Source organism: Primulina huaijiensis, chromosome 2 (assembly GCF_012295235.1).
Source record: "Primulina huaijiensis isolate GDHJ02 chromosome 2, ASM1229523v2, whole genome shotgun sequence".
Classification (NCBI taxonomy): Eukaryota; Viridiplantae; Streptophyta; class Magnoliopsida; order Lamiales; family Gesneriaceae; genus Primulina; species Primulina huaijiensis.
The window spans coordinates 28,598,443-28,608,117 of record NC_133307.1 but is presented as its reverse complement, the minus strand read 5'-3'; the positions used below and the strand labels follow the sequence as shown (position 1 = coordinate 28,608,117).

The window sequence follows — 9,675 nt, the reverse complement described above, 5'->3', positions numbered from 1 at the left end:
AAAATTATCACACTACACACTTTATAATATTTTTCTCTCAACTCAATTGTGATTTTCTTCACAAATGAGAGATCTATTTATAGAAAATTTTTACAAATAATCCAAAAATAAAATACATCATTACCTACATCATCACACACTAATTTTCAATATTCAACACCTAATTTTACCTAATTTTCAACATTCAACATTCACATTTTCAACACAAATATTTAACACATTTTTAAATAATTTTTCAACATTTATAAACTAATTTTAGCATAATGTTCATTTTTTTGTATAATTCTCACAAATAGTAGATGTCGAGTAAATGAAATTAATTGCACAAATATAGTTGAAAGACTTCTTATTCCAATCCACTTTTTAAGGAATNATATTTTTTAGCCACGGACAGATTGATGTAAGATAGAAGTAAAAGTTTCCCATTTCAGGAATTGGCATCCGCATACCAAACGAGTCACGTCAGTATTTTCTGATATTACATCAGTAGTTGGATCAAAACAGTCAAAAATTACAAGTTAATTTACCAAAATCAATTTTGAAAAATTAATATATCAAAACCAAAATTGAATGATTTAGTGAAGCAAGAAAACTATTTTCCATAATTTTTTTTGCCACAGATTTCAGAAATTGGCGTTGCAGACCAAATATTGAGGCAAACTTCCATAATTGATTAGATTTTAGTTGGTCAATTATAATTCACACCTAGCTAACAATTACGTCCACAATAAAGCCAATTATATATTCGTTATAACAAGAAATAAAGTCCAATTCAAAACGATAAATTGCCCATGATCCTCCCAACAACTTTTTGAATCCCATAAATTGAGAAGATGAAATAAATTTAAGTAGTCATCTATATCACCTTACCCACCACATTCATGTATAAAGTTTCAAGCACTTTTTTTCCCTAAAAAACCTGAATTTTTATTTTTTCTATATTTTTTTTGTAAAATTGTGTTAATTTTCAAGAACTCGTAATTTTCAGTGAAATTCACATGTAATATGACTTTATAACACATGGTTCCGATAATTCCATTATAATTCTGATTGATATTAATCGGAATTTACTTTATTTTCAAAGTTAAATGTGAGATGAGAGATAATCTTGCGATATATGACGTCATTAGACTATCAAACTAATAAATTTGAAGAGATTTTTGAGTTGACAAGTCTATTTCAACTCATTAAAACTCCAAGTCCAAATTTAAATAATTCAAATCTTTTTTAGAAAGTAGCTTTATTAAAATCCTTTTAGCACAAGATAACTATATATCATCATGTTATAATCAATTCTTTAATTCAGAAAGCAATAATCTCGAGCTAAAGCCACTATATCTCCACTCCTGAACCTTTTTTCCCATTTGTTCTTGTATATATATATAAGCCTCAAACTTGTACACTAGTAGACAAAATTTAACTCAAAAAAAAAAAGAAAAGAAAAAAGAATCCACAAAAAAGTGCGAGGTGGCAAAGTAACACATCCATGGATTGGCACTCCTGGTTATCAAAAACAAGCCTTGAACCCGCACTAGCATACGAATATGCTTTAACCTTCACCCGAAATGAGCTTGAAGAAGATGATCTAGCCTACTTCAACCACGAGTTCCTCCAAAGCATCGGCATCAACGTCCCAAAATACCGTCTCGAAATAATCAAGCTCGCTCTAAAGGAGTTGAGAGGAAAACCAAATGGGATCTCAAGGATCATTTTGGCCATGAAAAATGCCAAGAATCTCTTCACAAGCAACATTGTGAAGTGGGGTTCTCACAAAATCCCGCCACAGTATCCGGTCTCCGGGTTCTCCCCTTACCGAACACCGTGTAACGGTTCAAACCGGAATATCAACGGCGGAAAAGATAAGGGAAGAATCCATATGAATGTCATGAGATCAAGACCTTTGGAAAGGAGGGTGCAAGAGAGGTTCTTGGTGACAAGCAGAAGCTTGAGTGGACCTGGGCCGATAAATGGCAAGATTCAAGAGAGACGTTGGTACCCAAATCGGAGCCCACTTTTTACCAGGCCTGTGGAGGGAAAAGGGGTAGAGAGAATGGGCTTCATATGCAGAAGCCCATCTGTTTCTAGGCCGATAGAAAGGTTGGGCTGAGCCCAAAAGCGAGCCCCTTTAATACATATGAACAGTAAGAATCTTGGTGTTGATCATGGGGATCAATCACTATGGTATCTAATGTTTCAACATATAAAACCAACTCGAAGTGGAACAAAATCTATCAAGAATCCATCAAAGTGCGAGTGATTTACGAGCTTCGGCGCTTGAATGAGCTTCGATCAACAGCCCATTGTTGTTTTTTCATCTTAGTTTAGTGTTCTTTTCATTTTTTTTTTGTAATGTTTGTTTAAGGTGATTGCTTCAAAGGATATGTTCTGTGTTTATGGTGGTGATATATAGATTTTTCCTATATATCCTTATTTAAGGGGCATATAGAGAAACTTGGAGTTTATGTAGAATTGGGCCTAAATTTCTTTGACATTTGCTTCAATTTTGTATCTTTATATTGCATACACTTCCATTCATGTTCATTCACTTTGGCCTTGGCCCTTGAGTCAGAATGCTCTGTTTAATAGATTTTTCTAGCAAATCGAGTGGGTTGTTTTGTAAAATGAAGATGAATGAAATCAATTGTCAACATAACGAATCAGGCAGAATGTCGTCCGCCCGTGCTTCACGTCGCCTTATGTTATTTGGACCAAAGCAAGTATTAAACAGAAAACCTGACAGGAATGCAGGGGGCAATGAGTTAACCACATGGTTAATATGCAAATGTGTAGGATTGAGCAAAAATATGTTGTCGGAGAAAAATTATTATTATAGTGAGCATACAACACATTAACATATTACGTAGGAAATACCAATCCTCTCTAATGGAACAAAAGTTTAAGACATGATCTGGATGGGGAGCCTCCCCCATAAAATTATTAGTGTGTCTTTCCAAGAAGGCCAGTTTGCTAAGGATATTATGATCTTGATGGGGACCCTGCCACATCAAGTTGTCACTCTCTGTCCAAGAAGGCCCAGATTGGTGAGCCACTATACCTTGAGGCCCTAGATCCAAATGTCTAATCACGGTTTTTAGGCACGAGGTGCGCCTGCAAGTTCAAGGTTCAACTGTCAACTCGGACAACTTGCCGAGCCCACGTGTAGCCTAGACCATAAGCTCGTGTATTCGACCAAAACATTCTCCTCCCCTAGCTCCTAGGCCTGCCAAGAAAGCGAGGAGCTGCGGTTTTTGGTGCTGATTCTTGGTACATCAACAGTGCAGTCCTCTTCACATATCAAAAGGTTAAATATAGAGATGCTTAGAGAATTGACATAAAATTTCTCCAAAGCTTGCAACACGTCCTTGAGAATATTGAACTACCCCGTTCCTCTCGCGGATGATAAAGCCAGAGTCTCGCCTCTGTGACGCCAGCCGATTAACACCATTTCCATTCCAATACTACTTACATAATTTAGTCAAATCAATAATTCGTTAAAGGGGCGTTGATTGTTGAAGTTAGAATTATGAACTAAACACATCAGCTATGAAAAGGTAGAATACACGAACATGGACTATTCATGAATATATGCAAAGAATTAGGAATATTTGTCTAACCAATAGATACACATATGTTGTTGTTATTTTACAATATTGGAGCCCATTTCAGGTGAATATGAAATTACAGACTACACCATTAGTCTATCTGTTGTCTTGCGCGTGTTGGCAGTACCGCCTATAGCTTCCAATTAACAAAGTGGTACAAGAGCAATGGCGAACATCGTGACACCCCAGGCAGAGTTATCAAAATTGACCCGCTCGCCCCCACCTTACCCTGCCCATCAAACGGCGGATCTGCCAAATAATTGACGGGTCGGGAAAACATCAACCAACACAACCCGCCTAGGGATGCAACTTGCAAGTTAGGTGGGCAATTTTCCATTCTTTCAAGCGAAAAATGAAGTTAGAATGGGCGAAAATATATATTAAAAATTTTAGGAGGGCAAATACAAATTTTAAGTAGATGAAGGTGAAGCATCTAATACCATACTCTATAAAAATAAAAATCTTTTATCAAAAAAATAATAAATAAATAAATAATCTTTCTAGCTGTTCTTATCAGTAACTGATGACTGATTAGACTTTATTTTTAATAGAAAATTTAATGAGATAATTACGCAATTTAATTAAATATATACACGTTCGAGGCTGCCTAACGCGACTTTTATTAGCCCAATACCTTGTACGAGTGATGTACATAAAGTGGTCCTTAAATAAAACTTCAGAAATTATTAATCAAATCAAACATCCATTTTGGGATTAATTAAATTTATCAAAATTCCAAAAATTAAATTATGAACTATATGAAATTAATTAATCATTAACGAATTACTTGCCTTTCTTTTGAAACCAAAAAGAAGAAGAAAAGAAGACAGATTAATTGATTTTCTCTAGAACAAATTGTTTGTTTATTTCTTCTCATCGGATTGAACATCAATTTCAAAAGTCCCCATCATGGGTGGCAATTTATATGTATATAAATAAAGATATGGATAGTTAGATTAGTAGCACATCGCTTGTCCAGCTAAAAAGATAAATAATGATAAAAAGGAAAAACACTGCATCTCGCCTCTTTGAAATTGCCAGCTTTCGTGTTTGGATTCATTTTAAAATTTGGACATTGTTTTCACTTGTTTGTCAATTATGATGACGGATTGGAGCCTAATAAGGCCATTCAATATTTTTGTCATTGATATTTACGTATGTTTCTCAACACTTCTATTAGTTACATCGGTTTATAGTTGTTTCTTCCTATTCAATTAGGATATGATAATCGAATAGTGGGCCGACTCTTTCGACCTAAGGAGGTAAACGAATAGAATTGAGTTGAATGTTGATAAATAAAGAAAAATTGGTTCGAGTTTGAGTTTGAGTGTGACTCGAAATATTCAAAGTTATTCGCGAGCTATTCGAACTATTGTTCAAACATTAAGCTTTAATAATGAATGTTTGAAGGCCAGAAAAACAGAAAAAACTCGAATTATTTGTGTGTATATATAAGTATATTATATTTAAAAAATATTATGGCTCGTAAATTATCGAACAATATAATTCTGACTCGAGTTAGATTCAAAAAAAACCTTAAACATATTCAAATTCAGCTCGAATTCAACAACTTCGAATATAAATAAAATATTTATGGAATCGACTCTAAAAACTCACGAACCGGCTCGATTCGATTACAGTCCTACTAGCAACAGAACTTGATGTTCACATCTCCTTACACCTATTTAATAATAAGTACGTGTAAATAAATCTTTCAACGAAAAATAGTTAAAAAATTCATTGTTATCGTGGTTCTAGGTCGGTCAGAAACACGGTAATATAGAGATCGGAGGCTTGGTCCAATGGTCTCACCGGAATTCCCCATGTATTGAATCAAGTTCGATTCTTCCTCATCTCTTATATTAGGATATAAAAAAAAACACGATAATATCGCACGATATAAATGACACCAAAAAGTTATATAAATGTTGTTTTAAAAATAAATGACTCCAAAAAAATGGATGGGGAGATTTTGTCATAATCTCATCAAATGTCTGTCAAGTTGGTGGTTGGCTGTAAGTTGTGACAAATTGCTCAAAAAACTTATGGAGTAGGCTAGTTTATATTCTTTGGAATTTTATTTTAAAAAAGCACTATTGATTTATGAATAGATTATTATTATTATTGATTTTATATAAATGTTATTTTTGATTATTTTTAAGGTTATGAAGTTGGAATACCACTACTTTTAATCAGGGTGCAGTCACAACTATATTTATGCAACCTCTTATTCTTAAATTATTATGTCGTGATAAACAAGTTCTCTAAAATAAAATCGATAAAATATTGTGAAATTATTTTAGATTTTTTGACCTTTTTAAAAATACTTAAGATTTAAAGATATAGAAATCAAATTTTGTAAATTGAAGAAAGCCCATTGGGTTCATGAGAGGTTATATTAGTGTTAAGAGTAAGTCTCTTGTGAGACGATTTTACATATATTTATTTGCGAGATACGTCAACTCTGCTTATATTTACAATTAAAAATAATGTTTTTGACATAAAAAATTTTACATTTTCATTAGTGATCGAAATAAAATACATGTCTCACGAAATTGATCTATGATACAGTCTCACGTGAGTTTTTATGTCGTATTAAAATAGTTCTAAAATTAATTTATATAGCAAATAAAAAAAATGAGGAAGGTGGGATCTCTTTTCATCTTATTGCAACTTGTAATTAGGAGTTGGCTCACATGCAAGTGGGCATAGTAGACATTACGAGCAAGAATAATTGACTTCTATTTGATTTCGCTTTCATTTTTTCATCTTACATTCCTCTTAATTATTTTCATCCTCTTTATAAAAATATTTTCATTCTTTCCACCTGTCCAAAATTTAATATTGACTCACGAAAAATATCATAATATATATCATACAATATTTTATATATATTGTTACGTGCCATCACCAAAAGGTAGATTATGATACAATTTGACATTAAAAAAAAAATTTCTCAAAACAATAACCAAATATAAAATTTATTTTTCCAAAAGTCTTATGCTGAGAGAGAAAATCAAAGTAACTTATATGTAGTTTAAGTAGAGTAGCTTGCATTAGCATTGAAGATTAGAGAGGACAGTTTTTCCATATCGTGAGAGAATTAATGAGTAGATTAATAGCTAGAAAATTGGAGAAAACATAGAATCCTATCTGCTTAGTCACACTATGGCCCCAACCTTTAATTTTCAACCTTATCAACTATATAAAGTTTAACCATTTTACTTATCTTGATCTCTGACATATTCAATAATAAATAATACTTTTAATATAAGACATAATATTTTTTTGGATGACTCAAATAAAATATTAATCTCACAAAATTGACTCGTGAGACCGTCTAACAAAAATTTTTGACTATAAAATTTTGTTGTTATTATTATTATTTATTCTTTGGTAACACCTAAACGATGGAGAAGATCAAAATAGGAGTCAGAAGAAAATGAAAAGTGGCTCTTATTTTCATGAAAGGCCATTATTTCATAGTGGCTGATTAAGCTATACTCACCATATTCTTTCTTCTTTGTTTTTTTTTATACATACCATATTCTAATGTGTATGATAATAAATATGGAAAATGAATGAGTTTAAATTATGTGTGCAAATAATACGAAGCAATGTGTTTGCTCAATCAGCCAACACAATATTTCAATGGGACGCCGCACAAGGAGGGATGGCACATGACTCGAACATGACCTCTTTGAAGTGAGTTTGGGTAAGTTAAATGGTATCAGGTCGAATAAAAGATAATGATTTCTTTACTTTCATTGGATTTAGATCAGATAACAAGTTTTATAAAACTCGATCCATAACAAACCAAAGTTGATAGCAATGGACGTGCGTGCATTGAACTTTTGGAAGAGTATTGATTCCGATGTATATATTATCTACGAAAATAATTAACTTAAATCGCTACATTAACCAATTATAACAATTATAAACTAATTTAAAAAAAATATCATAATCTGATATGAAATTAGGATCTCATAATCTCATCTCGTTAGTTTACAAGTTCTCATTGATACTTGACTCATCAGTCCTTGATCAAAATGAATCTAGAGTAACTCCTATATGATCTCACGATCACATCAACATCTGAACACAATGTCCTCATATTTCTCGTATATTGAAGAGGTAATTATCATAAATGCAACATCTTTGCCACTTGTATCACTTATCTCTTGGAGTTCCTACTATTGGTTGTCTCGTATAACATTTTGTGGGACATATTTTTCAAATTTCTTTATAAAAAGTCGTGTTGAATAAGAAAGCACTTATATAAATATGTGAAAATTTGCAATTTTAGTATGTGGAGTTCATTTAGTAACTTTGATTATTTTTTGTTTTAGTTATTTTCTCGGAAAAATCATTTACTTCATTGAATTTTGCTTATTTTGACATTAATATTTTCTAATGTGGCGAAAATAAAGTCTACAGTGATGCGAGAATAAAATCTCTGTTACATATATTAAATCAATCAAAGAAAATACAAATGAGAAAATAAAACAAAACGAATCTCAATATTTCAAAAGGAGGAGAAATAAGCTTGTAGTTTATCTTTCATTTACTTATTTAGAATTTATTATGTATACTATATGTTTTATTCTCGTCACACACGAGTCATATATGAGAGCATTAGGTAATATTCAATCGATTCAGTAGTTTCAGATAAAAAGGACCAAAACAAAAAGAAAATTTTATGTTACTGGATGAAACCAAAATTTTGATAAATTATATGACTATAATACAAAACAATAAAGCATACAGAACTAAAATTACAATTTTCTTATTATACATGCAAAAAACAAAATTTCAATTATTCCTTAAAAACAAGCCAAAAATCTGAAAATATAATTTTTTTTAGTTTCACCTACATTTTCAAACTTCTTTTTTTTTTTTTTTTTTTTTTTTTTTTTTTTTTTTTTTTTTTTTTTTTTTTTTTTTTTTTTTTTTTTTTTTTTTTTTTTTGGAGTTAAGAGATAAAAATAGTATAATTAGATCTTGAACTTAATATCACATTCCAAATTTTCGAGATTTTTGTTTCAGATGAATTATAAGTGAATAGCAATAGGTTCACAGTTTTATGAAAATACAAAATCAAGTTTTCCAAATATATATTTGTGTGTGTGATAAATAAAGCGTAAATAAGAATTCGTCTCAAATATTCTTCAAATTAAATAAATATTTAGAACCAGATGAAAGAGATAATCAGACTGATTTGAAATATTAATACACTAAAAAATAATCTCTCCTTGTACACTCTTATAATAGTGGGAAAAAAAAAAAACAATGGTTGAAAAAGCCATGAAGATGAAATGGTCCCGATTTGATTTCTACTAAAACAAAATATCTCTTTAATTTAATTTACAAAATTTTACTTTATTAAAGTTGGATATAATTCAATTTTAAATTAAAAATTAAAGAAATATGACTTCCAATTTCCAAAAAAATTTATATTATTATTTACATTCACAGAGTATCCATATCTAATATCTCGGATCGTTTATGTTTTTCAATTTTCAGTCAACAGGGAAGGGACGAGAAAATCGAAGGGTCGAAACCCCGCTGACGCCATCTCCGCCGCGCTGTGATGTTATCGGGACATGTGGGAGAGGCGGCTAGCGCACGGCTTGAACTGGCCACGGCGCCGCTGCTGATGCGACGACGGCCGGATCAAAGACGCGAGGGCTCTCCTCACCAAATCCCCTTCCACGGTTCCGATTCGGACCAGAGAGTTAGTCATGGCAGAGCGCCTCATGCTCAGCCTGGTCGAGCTGGCGTACGACGTCGTTTTCGAGTTCCTCGAAGCACTGCTGTTGCTGAACCCGGCTTTGTGCAGGCTGCAACGGAACGAACCGGGGTGGTTAGTCGGCGAGCACATACACGTCCTCTTCTGAACCGCAGGGGGAGACACGGAGATGCGGTGGTTCGGGGAAACGGGTCGGTCCAGGAAGAAGCTAATGGCTGGGGATGTCGGGCGAAACGACGGCGTACGGGAGGAGAATTGCCGGTTAGTCGGTGGGGTCGACCGGAGAACCGGACCGCTGGATTTCCGAGCAGAATAAGCTGCCAT

The 9,675-nt window shown here is 32.8% G+C and overlaps 1 protein-coding gene and 1 long non-coding RNA gene across 2 annotated transcripts; both read right to left on the bottom strand.

Moving 5' to 3' along the window:
* Positions 1-1,958: 1,958 nt before the first annotated feature.
* LOC140961222 (uncharacterized) lies at positions 1,959-3,527 on the bottom strand. Its single transcript, XR_012172312.1, has 2 exons — positions 3,056-3,527; positions 1,959-2,733 (listed from the first exon to the last, which is right to left on the bottom strand). It is a non-coding gene; the product is annotated as an uncharacterized lncRNA (long non-coding RNA).
* Positions 3,528-9,195: 5,668 nt separating this feature from the next.
* LOC140958207 (uncharacterized) lies at positions 9,196-9,675 on the bottom strand. Its single transcript, XM_073415584.1, has one exon. It carries the CDS (start codon positions 9,673-9,675, stop codon positions 9,196-9,198), a length of 480 nt encoding a protein of 159 aa, XP_073271685.1.

Excerpts from the sequence above, each read along its gene's own strand:
- LOC140958207 (XM_073415584.1), bottom strand. The coding sequence starts at position 9,675 with ATGGCAGCTTATTCTGCTCGGAAATCCAGCGGTCCGGTTCTCCGGTCG.